The sequence below is a fragment of the Condylostylus longicornis genome, unplaced genomic scaffold (genome assembly GCF_029603195.1).
Source record: "Condylostylus longicornis isolate FDR11 unplaced genomic scaffold, ASM2960319v2 ptg000221l, whole genome shotgun sequence".
NCBI lineage: Eukaryota > Metazoa > Arthropoda > Insecta > Diptera > Dolichopodidae > Condylostylus > Condylostylus longicornis.
In genome coordinates, this window is record NW_026578188.1 from 3,289 (window position 1) to 20,202 (window position 16,914).

At 47.8% G+C, this 16,914-nt stretch overlaps 3 protein-coding genes and 1 non-coding gene across 4 annotated transcripts; 2 read left to right on the top strand and 2 right to left on the bottom strand.

The window, feature by feature from the left end:
• The first annotated feature begins 1,174 nt into the window (after positions 1-1,174).
• On the top strand, positions 1,175-1,333 carry LOC129616478 (U1 spliceosomal RNA). The gene has a single exon (XR_008697548.1). It is a non-coding gene; the product is annotated as a U1 spliceosomal RNA (small nuclear RNA).
• A 168-nt stretch (positions 1,334-1,501) lies between these two features.
• Positions 1,502-3,338, bottom strand: LOC129616475 (protein transport protein Sec61 subunit alpha-like). Its single transcript, XM_055532124.1, has 9 exons — positions 3,326-3,338; positions 3,188-3,255; positions 2,858-3,137; positions 2,559-2,788; positions 2,319-2,513; positions 2,059-2,270; positions 1,880-2,015; positions 1,723-1,835; positions 1,502-1,676 (listed from the first exon to the last, which is right to left on the bottom strand). The coding sequence occupies exons 1-9, from the start codon at positions 3,336-3,338 to the stop codon at positions 1,502-1,504; spliced, it is 1,422 nt and encodes a 473-aa protein (XP_055388099.1).
• Positions 3,339-3,412: 74 nt separating this feature from the next.
• Positions 3,413-4,015, top strand: LOC129616476 (adenylate kinase isoenzyme 6 homolog). Its single transcript, XM_055532125.1, has 2 exons — positions 3,413-3,662; positions 3,708-4,015. The coding sequence occupies exons 1-2, from the start codon at positions 3,413-3,415 to the stop codon at positions 4,013-4,015; spliced, it is 558 nt and encodes a 185-aa protein (XP_055388100.1).
• A 5,387-nt stretch (positions 4,016-9,402) lies between these two features.
• On the bottom strand, positions 9,403-10,209 carry LOC129616477 (uncharacterized). Its single transcript, XM_055532126.1, has one exon. It carries the CDS (start codon positions 10,207-10,209, stop codon positions 9,403-9,405), a length of 807 nt encoding a protein of 268 aa, XP_055388101.1.
• Positions 10,210-16,914: the final 6,705 nt, after the last annotated feature.

Below are 16,914 nucleotides of genomic sequence, written 5' to 3' on the forward strand. Positions count from 1 at the left end.
CATTTGGCCTTAACACTGGCCAGTATGGAAGTCGTGCTTATGAGAATCTTGGCATCATGGTACGAAGATGGCGGGCTTCCACATTGAGGAATTTTTCTGTTTCAGCGATTAAATCGTCTTGATCGGATTATTCTCTTCTATGTGATTCCTGTTCTTGGGTTTTGTCAGCTGATTCTGGTGAGTAGGACGTACAATTATTGTATTCGCTCATTTAATTTCTCAGCTCGATCTGATGCAAGGGTGGAATGAGGTCAAAACAAGATTGGGCTGGCCAGGTTAGCAAGTCTCCTACCTAACATTAAGCTTGTGCTTCCTTATTAAGGACCCATCGCCCGAATGCTTGTTTCATTTCTCTTCTTGCTGATTTTTAATTTGTTTTTTGTTGTTGTTCCTAATACGGTCTATTACGCCGTCCCTCTACTTGGCGCATCAATCGCTTTTCAGTTCATTGTCTTCGCGATCGCTGCTTGCCTTTCCCCTCGTGGCCGGTTTTCCTATCGGGTCGGTTGATGAGAAATTTTTGAATGGTGACGATCCTTCTTCTTTCCGTAGAGTTCAGTCTTAATCTGGTCTTTTGGAGGGTTTGATACTTTTCGTCAATTGATCAACGACTCTCTCGCTGGTGCTGATAAACGGCGGCTGATCCTTCCTTGGTCTTTTTTACTCTCCAGCTGCGCTCCTTTCATTTTCTTTGCATTGGGGGCTGCATGGTTCTCTCCAACGCACATCCTGTCAATGCTCGAACCAGCCAAGAAGGCTACTCCTCCTCGTGGGTTCATGATCCAATAGGATTTCTACATCACATCTTCTTCAGTTATCGCGATTGTCACTACCCTTCTGGTTTTGTTCCTTTTGGGATTCTTCCTTCCCTCTGTAAGTTTTGGAAGCCACTGGTTGGAAAGACTACCTCTCTTCAGTGGTTCAATTTCATAAACCCAATGCCTCATCGGCGGTGGACCCTTCGTGAGGCTCCCAAACGAAGTCGAGGACCAAAGTTCGGCATTCGTCGACTCCCCATCCGCTTCTGGGAGGAATTCACTCCCATTCAGACCATTTGGGAAGCAGTCTCGAAACTCCGCTATGAAAAACTCCGATAAGTATCAGGCGAAGTGCATGCAGCCAATCGATCCGTCGTGCTTAAGACAGTAGGGCTCCCTTGAGGTTGTCCTGGAATAAACTTACTTGGTTGGGAATGGCTCAGCTCAAGCATTGTGCTGTTCTATTCTGGAGCAGGGCTCTGCACTCAGCTGTCTGTAAAGGGGTACGGACCCTCTCTGGGGGTATCGACAACACAATTTTTGCTAGAGGCGTCTCACCAACTGGTGGACGCCAACTAAGTACTTCCGTGATATCAATGTACACGCACAGGTTTTGTACTGACAAAACAAGTAGTAGTTCGTTCAACAGCAGAGTGCACAATCCTCAACAGGCTAAAAGTGAAAAGTCCACAAATAAATCAGAAAATTGTATTCCCTGACAATGAAGTATTCAAAGAATAGCATCATAAAGCCTTCCCACCTTGATCTGTTTCTTTGACCATCATTTCGTAGTATTGGTAAACGATCGTGACAGCGAGCAAAATTCCAGTGCCACTTCCGATGGCGCCGAGAACATCCGCTACGATAGTAAGAGCGCCAATGCACATCCCCCCGAAGGCTGCTGCTGTAGGAATATATCTGAAAAGGAAGCCGAATACCGAAGGAAAAAAGGAGAATCTGTCACCTGTTGAGGAGCTCTACGATTGCTGTGTCGCGATGCCCCTTGATGAGCATCTGTTGGTCCCGAAGTTGCTTAGCGACATCGCGAGCGCTCGAGCCAGAAATTCCTGTCCACATCTGCACGAAGTGAAGGTGGATATCACAAAGGAAGAAGTTCCTACTCTTGAAAAGACGGCGCAAGAAACCAATACAAAGGTGATATAAATGAAAGCGTGGAAGGGGTCGGCTCCCATATCCGAGACGCTGCTCGGGGGTGAAATATAATACGCAATTCCGCCAATAGGAACAGCATTGCCGCTATCCACATCCTGAAAACGAGTCGTTCAGTATCTAAAAAAACGATGGGTCTAGTACCTGCCACTGGCCAATAATGCTGACAATAAGACTGGATCTGAACCGACGATACAGCAACTGAGAGAAGAAGTAGAGGTTTGACACCAGAGCAGTTTGAAGAATGATGGGAATGTTTGAGGTGTAGAAAAGCTTGATCGGGTAGGTTCCTTGTTGGCCACGGACTTTCTGATAGGTCACCGGAAGGTCAACCTTGAATCCCTGAGACAACGATATGAAGTAACACACACCAGAGCCAGAGAGACCGACTTGGAAATAGATAACGATTAGAAATACTAAAATGGTAGCCAAAAGATTCGTGCAATTAGGAGCGTTACTGCGATAAAACGCCTCCCTGAGAGCATCAATTTTGTTCTTCTTCGTCAAGACCAAGTGAAACAAGGCAACCATTGCTCCCTCAAATTCGGTTCCTTTTCCAGTATTGATAGTCGTGGGGGAAAGAGCCTGAAAATCAACTTTTCGATTCAATCTTAACTCGAACTAATTTACCTTCCACACGATATTTTCGCAAATGTTTGTAGCGATGAAGAGGGAAATTCCGCTTCCCAGTCCGTAGCCTTTCTGCATCAGTTCGTCCATTAGAAGAACAACAAGTCCAGCAAACACCAATTGTGCGATAATCAGTAGTGCATTTCCAGTCCCAATTTCGTTGATATTTCCGTACATTCCGGACAGAACATATGCAACAGCTTCCCCAATTGTGATCAGGAGTCCCAATACTAAAACAGGAATCATCAACGATCTCATAGAAAGAGAGAGACTCCAAGTAGAGTTGTTTGATTTCTTACATTTCTGAGCTGCATTAAATAACTCGCGATCCTCCTTGAGACTTTGATCCACATCAACAATTCTTGCTCCAGCCAATAACTGCATGATCATGCCAGAAGTAACAACAGGAGAAATTCCCAATTCCATCAGTGTCCCACGATTTGATGCAAGAATGACTCTCATCCAATAAAAGGGGTCAGATGAGCGTGACATGACAATTCCGTAAAGCGGAATTTGACAACAAATTAGAAAAATAAAGAGTGCCATCAGCGTCCATAAGAGACGTTCCTTGAATGGAACCTGTAAACAATGCAGGAGGAGTCTGACGTCAAATCAAGAAAACGTCTTACTCTTCGATGAGGAGATTCTACTTCTGGGATCAAGCACATAACGGGCTTGATCAAGTTGAGAAAACGGACTGAAACGAAGGTCAATGGAAGTCAAAACAGCACGATGAAGCAGATTTCCAGTTCCCATCGTAGACTCACATCCTTTCGCCATGGTTACAGGAAGCTTCCCTCGAATTTAGATCAAAGTGGGACAGATCTGCTTCAATGGACCTGACAGGATTTAAGATGGGGAGGAGGTTCCCGAATATTTTGATTACGGGGACTCCTTGCACTGGGAAAACCGCCCTTTGCGAGCAACTGGTTGATGTTTTCCCATCATCTGAAAATACTCTAGGATTTGTTCACGTGAACGTCTCTCAATTAGTGAAGGACAATCAGCTTTATACGGAGTGGGATGACAATCTAAATGTTCCAATTTTTGATGATGATCTATTGGTGAACCATCTTGATCCTCTCATGGAATCTGATAGGGGAGGTGCGTCGATATGGAAGTATTTCTTGATCTATTCTTATTTTGCAGGTTTATTGATAGATTTTCATTCAGGAGAATTGTTCCCATCCGAATGGTTCGATTTGATTATTGTTCTCCGTGCGGAGACGCACACCCTTTTTGATCGCTTGAAAGACAGAGGATACTCAGAGTCCAAAATTAACGAAAATATGGAAGCAGAGATCTTTCAAATAGTTTTAGATTCTGCCCGAGAGGCTTTTGATGGAAAGGTTGAAGTCTGGGTCTTTCCAAGCAATTCAATCGAGGAACAAAATCAAATAATCGATGGATTAAAGACCGCAGTGCAACAATTCACATCGAAAGCTACAGGAACATGAATTGCTGGTTCTTCGTCTTCTGCTCTTCTTCTGTTGTGTTAAGTAGACCCCGCACGAAAAATAGAAAACATAAAAAACCTCCACAACTTTTCATTGAGAGATTTGAAGCGGACTGCGGCCCTCAACTTCGCGGTTCGCGCTACGAAGAAGTTTAGAGAACGCGGAAGAACCATTCAATTCGATGAGGGTTTCGGCAGCAATTCGATCTCCTGACTCTATGACGTGTCCGTCAACATCACGGCTCGCTGCGGAACGTCGATTGCGGTAGACTTTGACTTCGCGTGAACGCGACTGGATCCTGTGGATTTCGGATTGACGCTCGACTGATCTGGAATCTCGGAAAGACCCTCCTGGTTTGTGGAACGTTTTTGTGTGGGAGTTGATGGACTGGATACGTTGTACGTCAGCAGATCGCGTCAAGTTCTTTGTTTCAACGTAACGGTCGGAAATCGGCAAGGAGTAGTTCGCTGCACGCGACGTGCTGCCACTTCTCGCCGTGTTGGTTGTGCTTCCCGTTGGAGTGGAGGATTCGAGATCGTCGAAGTCTTCATCGTCCGGGCCATTATCCGTACTAATGGAACCAATACTGTCATCACTGCGGAAATGCAATTTCTCATCTCTCCATAAGTGCAGAAGACGCGACTGCTGCCCTTTCGATCCCTCAATCAATGCTTTCTCAGTTTGCATCTCCCATTGCTTCGCCTCCACACCCACTGCCTCCAACTTGCATAGACTGACAGACTGCGCTTGTGCCACACGGGCCAGTTGATTGACTTCGTCACAAAGCTTCCCGCATTTCTCGCGGAATGTTTCATCAAACGCATCCGCAGCGATTGGAATCTCGACAAATCGAGGGAGATAAACTGGGATGCGGATTTTCTCGTAAATTGCGACTATCTTTGGAAGCTTCAGTTCGATTTCAGTTACCTGAAAAATCAATATTGAAAGAATGATCCCGCTCTGTTGTCTATCCATTACTTGCTGTATTGGGACGGGAACCAAACGAACGACTTCCTGTTCGACTTTGACTGTGCGAACTTCGGGAACTGGTCTGTCAACCTGAAGAATGCGATATCGTTGAAGGTTGATGCTGATCTGACAGTCATCGAATCAAGAGTAACTCACAAAATGGTTGACTGTCTTCTCCTTGATAAGCAACTCTTCTTTTACCGTCGGGATTTCAATTGTTTTGTAAACATCAATTTCCTTCACCTCAATCTCAGGAACTTCTACAACCTGATGGAGAAAACGCAAGTCATTCTTCTGTTCACGAATCAAATACCTTCTCCTGGATTTCGTCAATAAAAACGTTTTGGATACATTGGTGCACTGTTTCGACCTCTTTAGCCTCCACCGTTTCTGTAACCACTTCATGAAGGTGTTCTACGACATTTTCAACGACCTGAAATCATCAGCTGGAACACTAGCACCGACATCTGACTGTTACCTTGTCATCATCATAAACCTCAACAACTTTTTCTTTGATGATCGGCTTTCCAACTTCCTGATTTCAGAAACGTACAGGTTGATGCAGTTGTTGAGTCTGAATTCTTACGATAATTTTTTCTTGTACTTTTTGAACTTCCTCTACAATTTCTTCATGAATTGTTCGTTCTGGAATGACAACAGTTCGATTCTTCGTCACGCCCTCCTTCACCACACGAGGAGTCAAAACTTCAACTTCCCGCTGCTCTCGATGAATCTCTCGATGTTCGGGAGTCAGATCTCTTCGATCGATCACTCGACGCTGGTCCCACAAAACCGTTCGATTAGTAACAGAACCGTCAAGTGGATACACGGGGGCTGAAGGAACTCGCCGTGGTGTTTGACTTCTTGTCGTGGCCACAGATGTGGGAGTGGGGACGTCATCAGATTGAAAATGCGTGATTTGTATTTTCCCGTTGGAACGAGTTGAGGTCGAAAGCGTTTCTCGATCGAATTGCTGTGCATGGAATGAATGGACGCGAAGTGCTGTCGAGTGTCCTTGATTGAGCGTTGTTTTGGGGAGAGCAAGCTTCACCGACTGCCCGGCGTGTTGAAATGGGATCTGTTGTTCGGAATTGTTTTGCTGAATTTGTTGTTGGAAAGTTGTCTGTTGTTGGGAAGGTGTTTGTTGTTGAGGAGCTGGTTGTTGTTGTTGAGGGGGTTGTTGAGGAGGTAGTTGTGGTTCTTGTAGTGAAACTACTTGCTGATGGGACACTGGCGCATAGTACTGGATTTCCCGCGGAAGTGAAAAGGGTGACAGAGCTCGTCCTTGTCTCACACTTGGTGCTGTTGTCGGCTCTCCTTCAAAAAGTGAAGTATTCATTTCATTCTGTGCGTGGCGTGAGACCCATTTAGGGGCGCCTTCGTCGACCTTCTGCTGGACAATCTGGTGCTGAAACGTTAGGAAGTCTCGTTGTTGATTGATCTGTCCTTGTGTGTACATGTTCTGCACAACACCATCGAGTAGTTGTTCCATTCCCTCAGATGGAACATCACCTCTGCTACCGATAAGCATCTGCGGTTCCTCGCTATAGACATGCGATTTTGCATCAAACTGGTTTCTGTTGTGGTGCTTCCTGCTTTTTTTCATTCTCGGGCTCTTCGTTATGACCGACTGGGATTCAGCCAGGCACAAATCTTGGCACCAAGCACCATGTCGAGGACTTTTGCTCCGGTGAGAACGATGCTTACGCCGGTGTTGTTTCGCTGAGACATCCACGTGGGCCTTGGATAACACCAAGTCGTCATTGAATCCCTGATCGCGCATCGTATCCAACAGGAGGACTGGAGCAGTGGGAGGCATGTTCTCTTTTTGAGCTTGCATGCAAACAGGTTTTTAGAAACCGAGTGATTCGATCCACTAGACAAAAAAACAGAATAAAAAAGTCTAGAAGCGGTTTGGCTTCCCACCAGCTTAATTGCTTTTTGATGGTCTCCCTGAATCCAAAATTGGTTTCCTTTCCGTTCTAACGGGCTCTGACAAAGAAGCCGCAGCTCTCTTTCGACGCTCTGAACCGACAAAAATCAATTTCATGCGCCCATGTACCAATCAGAAATACATTTTCGAAACATCGAACTCACAGCAAAGTCTCCAGAAATGTTACGCACGACGGTCTCCACACTGGATCTCTTGCTTCGAGAAGGCCCCTTTCTTCGCAAGACTGTCACTGGCAGTCTGTCACTAACTGAAGGACAGATTCGGGGTAGCGACGAGGGTCAACCTACCCGAACGATGAATATGAAACGGAAACCCATTCTGTTCTCGAGATTCAGCAAGGGAATTCACAGACTTTAGGGTGGGTGCTTGTGGGTGGATTGTGTATCCCTCGTCTTCCGTATATGGTAGATGAGACAAAGATCGTTTTATCAGTCCAACACAAATTTGGGATACCACTCGAATAGGGGCTCCGAGTAGTGCCATAATTTTTAGAATTGGAAGGACAGTCGTGAAATTACGAGCTTAAACAGGTCCATCGCAACGCACACAAGCATGCACCCAATAGTCCCCATCATCTCTCATCACGCAGACAGTTCTTCGTTGCTACTGAACATCAAAATGGCGTCGAAGCTTTTTTCTCTCGCTCAGGGCGCTGTTTGTGCAGCATCTCTTACTGTCGGCCAAGGGGTTCGCAGCGAGGCTTCTGCTCAAATTGACGCACCACAGGTCGATTTCGTCGCTCCAACCCAAAAATCGATTGGATTGAGAAGGACTGAAATTCAACCTCCAGTCGAGGCCGCGGCTGCTGTTCTTTCGAAATCTCCATGTGAGCCCGAAGTTCCTTCGACTGGCGAAGATTCCGCGTGCCCTGGCCTGCCGTTCGAGGGTGCGACCAGCCGGGACGCCGAAGCAATCAGGCGGGTCGGTTCGCTTCTGAATCGGTTCTTAACGAACCAGATTAAGCCGCCAACCGATGTTCCTTCCGATGTTTCGTCCTCGACAAACGTTTCCGTTGGCGTGTCTCAAATACGATCTGTCCTTAACGAAGCAGTGCTGGAACAATCACAACAGGAAGAAGGCAGCACACCTGTCCTCTCAATGGCCAGAGCTTCGGTGACTGCTTCAAAACTACAGGGCACTGCTGAAGCTGTAGCTATGACTTCCAAAGTCCCAACAGAGGTGTTGTCCTCCAGCAAGGCTTCAGCTGTTGCTTCCAAATGTCCTGCCAGTTCCAAGGGAGTCTCAACAACAATCTCGAATAAAACCTGTTTGGGAAGTAGGCGTTCAAGACGCTCCGGCCGGCGTAGCAACGACAAAGCAATGAGCAGACTTCTGGCTCTTCCCGAGGGAAGTTTGACCTTGGGAGGGAGAAGAAAGGGGGTTGCCACAGTGGTGGTTGACAACGAGAAAGCATCTCGGGTTCGAGCCCGTATTGCGAACAGCACGAAGCAGCTCCAAGTGGAAACTTCTCCTGATTCCATCAAGTGCACGTTTAACGACCCCAAGGCCACAACAATTGTGATCCGAAATAACTCTTCGAGTCTTCCGATAACCAACGACTCCTCATTAATTACAAGTCGCTTGACAAGGTGGACGTCCAGACCGGGTCGAATGAAGCTCTTGTTGAACCAGCAGTTGAAGGTGAAGCGTTTTCGAGAAGGGTCACGATGGCGCAACAAAATTCGAAGGTCATTGTTTCCCTCAGCTGAAAAGTTGTTCGAAAGTCTATCCAAAAAGGCGTGTTGGACTCTTTAAATTTTTCACGTGTCGTGCTGCTGAGCTCATGTCATGGGAGTGTTAGCTGAAAATTGTTTTACCTCTCCATCAAGCGCACATTATCTCTTGAGTATTTTAAAGTATGTAGTTGGCAGATAACTGTCAAAATTCAAACTCCTGAATATCTTGTTTAATCTTTAATTGCTCTACAACTCTCGTGGTATTCGGGACTGGAAAAATTGATTATTGGGAGAAAACGTTCGAGTGACGAAAAAAGGTTCAAAAGGTTCTGGGAATCGGTGCAAAGCGGAAATACGATCATCATATTCTTAAACGATCCATCAAACCTGAAATTCCATTCTTAAAAAAGATCCCAAGACTTCTAGTGAGAGCCAAAACTGTTGAGCGGTAGATGACGTCATTCAGAACGAAGGGAAGTTCCCCGCACAACCCGAAAGATTAACGATGATTGAGGTTCAGCGAGTGGGGCTTCAAAATCGGATTGAGAAATCTGGACGAGACAAAATTGTTCCGACACTCCGTGAAGATTTCTGGTGACATTTCTGACGTCTCACACGGGAGACACAGATATATTTCCGATGACAAATGTATCTCTGAGGCAAGCGGTATCAGACGATAGATGGATGGATACTCAGGGAGACAATATTTCACACCCCTAAGTGACTAATGGGCGATTGTAGCCGTAGGAGGGACAGCTGAAGTCTGTTGCGCTACATATGAAGGGAAATTACTGAAAGTATTTTGGTGGACCGTGATAGTTTGGGACGCTGTATCTCTGAGCGGGTTGTGACGTAGTGGCCATTTGATGTCCCATCTGCATCGTCATCCCCGTATTCGTGAAAGGGAGTCGTGAGCGTCGGGACGTCGTTCGATCAAACTGGTTCGAGGGGTTCTGAGAAGGCTGAAGAGCTGCTTGACTGTTGCTCATCAGCTGCTGAGAGTTTCGAGGAGGAGGGCTATTCATCTGACTCCCAAATCCAGCTGGTAGGAATGGTGCAGCATACTCCTCCTCACCACGCTTGATGGTCACCTTCAGCCGTTTTCCCGAAACAGAGAATCCGTTCAAGCGAATAACAGCTTGGACTGAGGACTCGATGGTGCTGAAGCTTACAAAGCCAAAGCCAAGCCTTCGACCAGTCCCTTTGTCCGTCGCGATCCTAGCACTGACTATTTGCCCGAAAGGAGAGAAGCTGGCGACGAGATCGTGCTCGCTCCAGTCGTTCGGAATATGAAATATAAAGACGTTCGCACCAGGCGGTCCGTGCGTTTGCGCGCCTACTCCTCCTGGAACCACATTCGGGTGGTGGGGGGCATGTACCAGCGGCGCAACAGCATCTAATTCGACGGGGCGCTCCCACTGTGTATGCCCTGTTTGGATGGAGTAGTAATAAGGTCGTCCTTCTGGGGAAACGTATTCAAGCCACCCCGACGTATTAGGAGGTCTTGTTCCTCCTCCTAAGAGCAAGCGATTGCCTCCAACCGAAGGATTCTGTTGCTGCTGCGCCTTTTTGTTTTCAGCAAAACGAACCTCCATAGCGCGCGTGCCTTTCTGCCGAAAAATGGTTCGTCAAGATACTATGGAAGCACCTCTTAACATTTTGCCGTCAAGAACGCTTCAGGCTCAGAAAAGATCAGACAAATACGAACTCACAGCCATCGTAAATTTGCCATTCAAGTTTGCTATCGCGTTAAATGCCTCCTCCTTGAATGCAAAGCGAACGAACGCGCAGCCTTTGGAAACCTTTTGCTCGTCTTTCATCACGAAGACCTCGTCGACGTCACCGAAACGGGAAAACACCGAATGAATTTCTTCTTCTGTCGCCGTTTTGGGAAGAGACCCCACGAAAAGTTTTGCCTGATCGACTCCAGGTTGACAATTTTCGATAAGAAGACCCAGCCTTTCCGGCTCCCCTAGAGCATATTTTACTTGAAGCGGACCTAAACTCTAAAAAGAAGTAGGAAGCCATTAAAAAACAAAACAGTTCATAGGACTATTGCTCACAGAATCGAGAACTCGAATGTTGTTGAGCTGCCTAATTGCAGCATCTGCTTTCGTTATTGAAGCCATACGAACGAACGCACAGCCTTTATGGGCCCCGGTGTCACGATCTCGAATGATGATGACATCGCGAACCACCCCGAATTCCGAGAACACTGCTCGTAGCTGGGCGTCATCAAACGTCTTCGGCACGCGACCAACGAACAGCTTAATTTCAATTGGAGGGGCTGAAGCGCGCGTCGCAGAGCCATCGCGTTCCGTCGCTGAAAGAGGCTGAAGAACAGGAATGGGCTTGCGAACGGCACATAGACTCACTGTCAACGTGCTTGCGGTAGTTGATGAGAACTCGTGCACAAGCTGATGAACCGATCCCAGTGAAGAGATCGTAGCGTTGGCTGAGACCGCTGTTTGGTTGGAGTTTGGTCCCATGCTGGAACTGAGCCTCTGCTGTTGTGCTGTCCCAGAAGTGTGAGGAGGGGGAGTGGAAGATGTAGATGTTGATGCCGTAATCATCGCTGTATTCATCGGAGGCGCCGCGAAAAACTGTTCCCTGGATTCTTCTCTGGAAGACACCAGCCACCACGTAAAACGCTTGGTCAATAGTGCTTGCCAGCCTACGCAGCTGAAAAGACTCAGGACGAAAAAACAGGCGGTGAGATGCGAAAGAACTCAAAACGTGAAGAGAACAAATCAAAAAAAGAGGTCTGAGTGCAACTGAATTCAAATGACATCCACGAATGTAAAAACGATAAATTCCACCAGGTCAATGGGTTGATGAATAACGAATAGAGTGGAGGATTCCCGTTATGATTTTTGACACACAGAAGACGACGAAACAAACTACGAGTGGGATATACACAATACCACGCTCAGAAGATCATGAATGAATGTCACAACATTAAGCAAAGAACGCCCTTAACGAGGCCCAGATTTACAACACGCATGCGTTTGAAAGAGACAACACCTGTACATGTCTCAGTTCATAAAAAGCCAGGAAAAAGACACCGATGCACATCCCATCTGCCAAAAAGAAGCTGACACGGAGCCGGTCGCTATTCTAGCATTTTAGCATTTCGACGTCTCAACGGTCTCCGCTTCGTTTAGATTAATGCCTAATTCTTGACAAATAGACGTCACTAGACGCCAACGGTCTTGTCCCTTAGTCCATGTGACAGACGTTGACAACAGGCACACCACGAAACCTTGGCGTGGCGAGCAAATTGCAATCGGCCCATAGAGAGACTCATAACCGCAAAGCTTCCCAACCATCCGTTTGTGAGGGCTGGAGGCGTCCGGAGGGAGTTGGGACTCATTGGGGGAATCTTGCATATCTCTCAGGCGAGTTGAAGCCTTCCGAAGAAGAGACGAGACAGCAGTTGCAATGCCCTCAGTTTGGAGGGACGACCGACGCCTTAACGACGCATCTGAAGAAGACATCAGAAAGATCATATGCCTGTCAAAACAAAATGACGAACCTGGAGTTGTAACACTTTTTGCTGCTTGTCGTTTCTTTTCCCTTGAGAGACTTGGTTTCGGTGGTCGCGCGTTCATCAGACGGGACGTTTTGTCTTCGAATCGCTTTATTTGGCAGGATTGGAGATCAGCGAAGAGTTGGACTCCTAGACCCCATCTGAAACAAAAAACTAATCTGATGAGCAAGAGGCTAAATAAAGAGTACCTTCGGCTTGCTCCGTATGTCAACTCCTGAGCATGGAGTGTCAACACCTCTTCAATTTGCTCTGCGGAAAACCCCAAGCGAGATCTGGGGGTAAGAAGTCCTTGGTTCCCAGGAGATCGACTTGAATGTCCTGAGCTGGAGACGAGGCTCCCGAAAATATCTGAAATGCGTCCCAAAATATAAAGTATAAAACTAAACTAAGACGAGAAACCCTCACCTGCCCTATCGGAATCTACGAACGGAACTTTGGAATCTCTGGAACCCGTCGTTTTAATCTTACTGGTGGTGCCTCTAGTCCAGCTCAGCGCAGCATCACCCGAAAACGCGACTCTGGATGGTGAAGGCGTACGTGTTCGGTTTCCGTTCGATCCTGAGCGTGATCGGGTGTTTTGAGGAGCCACAACTGCATCCCGATCAAGAACGAAGAGCAAGCCGGCAAGGACCTCCGCGACGGACTGAGCGGTTCCGTAGAAACCAAGCGCGGCGCTCGGCGCACTTCGGAATGACACGTGATTGACTATTGCAGCGTCGTAGATGCAATCTGGGGAGTCTGGCGAGAATGGGGGTGTGGATTCGGAAGCTGGTGTAGGTGAAGGGTTCATGGGCGTCGGAAGATCGGACATCATTCGGGGGGCGCGACAGATTCTGACTTGCAGCGCTCTTCGTGCTGTGGCGTCGATTATCGGAGGGCGGCCTGGAAGAACGAGTTCGTGGAGAACTCGACGTTTCCCCTTCAGGAACGACTTTCAGCAGGGTGTCCCAAGCAGGCTGTTGAGCGCACGGAGGAGAGATTTCCGTTTCCTCAATATCAGAAACAGAATCATCGGGATTGATCGGGTCTGTCCCAAGCTTCACTCCCTCGTTCCCAACTTCTTGTTCAAGCTTGCAATCACTAACTGACTCCGCTTGCTTCTTCGCTTTCGGTCGTCCAACGACGAGATCCTCAAACAGCTTTCTGCATTCGGCATTCAAATTTGCCTGATTGAAAGAAATATCGGAGGGCGGTAACACTAGACTTCGATATCGATATGGATGGTAATGATAACTCACTGCAGCTGAGGAATCGATCTGAGGAGCCTCATCATTCAAGAACGTCTTTGCGTCTCGATACGGTTCGGTAATCCAGGCTTCAGCTGCTGACCCTATCGCAGAGCAAATGCCGTCGTAACCTCGCCGAAAGCTCCAGACGCTGAGATGTAAGATTCGCAAAGGTGAGCCGTCAAGAAAAATATGTTCATCCGTACTTCACTGCACCCTCAAAGAGTCTCTCAAAGTCGTCAACACAACTATTCCAGACAGTTGCAACCTCCGGCTCCTTTCCTGAAATGTCACTTGGAACGCCGAAAGACAGCTGATTGTCGAGCTCGAGAGGTTTTGTAATGAATCGTTCCAAAACAGATCCCAGATCCTCAGCAGGAGAAAGCGCAGCCAGGATGCGACGGACCATCACGCCGTGGTAAAAAATGGAAGATCTTGATGAGACGGAACCGCACGCTGTAATCCAGTCACTGCCGTACGTCCGAATGTCCGGTGCAGGGGAAAAAGCGACGATAGGCGGATTCGGGATCGAGCTGGACGAGCGGCGAATTGGTGTTAGGAGGTCCCCATGGACCGAGAACCATGGTGGCGTCGCTAGATGCGCTGTGTTAGCGCCCAATTGGTCACTTGATGCCGCGTTGAGCGTCAAATTTCTCTCCAGCCTCTCCTTAGGGATCCCGACCCAATCCCAAACAGGAGGAGTCCAGACGGGACATGTTTTCGCCATCAAACTCCGGAACTCGTCGTCATCAGATTCCAAACGTTGGAGCTTCGAAAACGAAGCCATACGAGAGATAGAGTAGTGAAGCCCATCGGTGTTAGTTAAGAGATGACGAACTGTGGCAAGGGACCTCCGAAGCCTGGCAAGAGAAGCACCTGGTCGCCATGGCCTTAGGACAGAGTTGTGAGGGGAAGGCAGGATCCCAGAAAAGCCTAAAACTTCCGGGCAAATCTTGTGGAGCGGAGTGTCTAGTGTCACTGGCTCCCTTAAGAAATCCCGTCCAGGTCCGAAATAATCGAAAAGATCAGAAGATAACGATTGAGGTCGGGGAAGCGACGCTGAACAAAAAAATGGGTGTAAGTTTCCATATTGGGAGAGACCGCGTACTCACTTGGACCTTTTAGTTGATTCGATTCGTCAGTTTCTGATTGACGTAATTTTAAACGACCCTCTGAACCGATCAGTCGACGGGGGTAGTGTGACGGACTGTCTCCGTCGATGTATGCCAGATCCGTTCCGGATCGACGTTCGTCCATTCGCCATCGCCGATGCTGTGGATGCGATAAGTGTTTGAAACGCTTTTCCTAAACGACCGAATCGATCCGTCGTTTGAAGGTTAGAAAGAACTCTCGAAGAAAGAGGGCTTGGCATTACTGAGGATGGGATTGCGGGGCTTGGAGCTGGAGAACTCGAAGGTGACGCGCTTGCACTTGATGAAAGCATATTGATGGATTGGTCTGTGGATTGACTGTTTCCGAGGTTGTCTCTGCTTGTGCCAATACCATGTTCGATCCCTGACGACTCGCATTGAGACTCGTCTAGTCTGTGCATAACGTCTGATTGACGTCGTGCTGCTGTGACAACGACAAGTAGGAGAACGTTCAAGATGAGCTTGCTGAGATCTAGAAGAGGGAAAAGGGTGCTGGTGGTGACAGGACGAGGGTCCAATGGCCCGCGTGAGCCTGCTGCAATATCAATCACGACCTCTGTTTCGGTTGTAGAGCCGGGAAGTTTCCTAAGGATACAAAGCTGAAAGCCACCAATGTCTTCAGCATTATGCAGAAAATCCATGATAATTCTCGAGACGCGCTCCTTGAGCATTTCCAGGCTCGCATCGTCATCGTCGCGCGATTTATCCGACGGAACAAATGGAGCGGCGTCTTCCGCACCATTCGCGGGGTTCCCATTGTTACTCTCCAAGCTGTACGGCCAAGTGACAAAACGAGGCCGAAACGGGGAAATCCCAGTAGTGAGTCCCAAGCGAGTTCCCATTGGAGACGCATAGGGCGGAACGATCTGCCGCACTTGGAAGTAACGCTTGGTTTGAAGCTCTTCAGGATAGCGTGAAAGAGTCGCATACTGAGCGAATTGTGCAAATATTGAGATATAATTAACATCAGTCTCCAGAGATAGACTGAGTGTCTTGAGGGTTTGAATGATTTGGAGAAACAACAGAAGAGATTCAAGAGGTCTGAAGAAAGAAGATTGTGCATTTGAAGAAAAGAGAGTCGCGGAAAGAAGACACTCAAGAATGCCGACCTCTCAGTTGATGTGATTGCTGTTGCTGAATTTTCTGAATCGTTGTGTTCTGTTTGCTTGAAAACGAGCTTCAAAAGCTCACGAAACTCTTTTGCGTCCCTGAAGGAAACGACAAGTTTTGAGAAACGCATAAGAAACTTCTTTGATGCTTGATTACCAGTTGCCAAACAGCTGCGAGGCAATTTTAAAGACGCGATCACTATGAGTCTCTCCCGACGGACAAAGAGTCACTCCAAGATCTCGCAAAGAGGCAATCGTCCCAATCACGTCGAGCCTCGACAATGCGAGAACCAGACGTCCTATCCTGGTTTGTGCGCAGCGTGTTACGGGCACCCAATGAAAACTGTTCGGGAAGACAATCTTAAAACTGGGCTCGTCGTCGCTGCTAAGAGGATGATGCAATGAGTTTTGCGAGGGGAGTCTCGGGGGCGACAAGAAGGCCGCGCATGGAGGAACAAAGGCGAGCGGTGTCTCTGGCGGGGTGGAATGTCTCTCTCGATGAATCTCATCCACGAAGTTGCATTCACTATGAGACTGCTTCAACAGACAGGCCTTGCCGTCTGCCTCGGCTGCGTAAAGTTCTCTCAGGTAAACCATCAGAGGGTCGTGCGAATCTGGCCGATTTTCCATAGTTGGTGTCCGCATGATCAGGCGAATGTCTTGCGGCTCCGCAGAGACAAGCACATAATTTTGGAGGAAAAAGTTGTGCGCCCACGTCTAAAAACAAGGTTGCAATTGAGTGGCTGTTTCTCTAGATGGCGATGATACCTGAACGAGTCGCGTCATGAGAATCTTATTATCGATTCCTAGAAGTTTTAACATCGGACGATCATCCAACGTGAATGCGTCCGGGAAGTCTTCAGTCACCATGACGTGACGGGTTGTGAGGTGGGGCAGAATCTCTGGCAACTTCATCTGCCTCGAGAGACTTCGGCCTTTCGAGATCACCTTTCTCAGATCAGAAACACGCCTCGCCTCAGTGAGAAAACTGGGTGTGTCGCAGGACGCGCTGAAAAACGCGTTCAGGTACTCCAGTAGTGAAAGATCCGGACGGTAGCGAGAGAGTTTCCGAAGAAAGTCGTTGATTCTCGCGACCGAGTTTTTCCAATAATTCTGTCCATAAAACGATAGAGCGGGTCCATTGTGGAGAAAGACAAGAACAGGAACGTCGTTCTGAGAGAAGCGCTGAACGCGACAATATCCACTGAAGCTGAAGGTGTAGGTGCCTGCGGAATCATCAGCACCTGAACCCTCACGGTGGTCG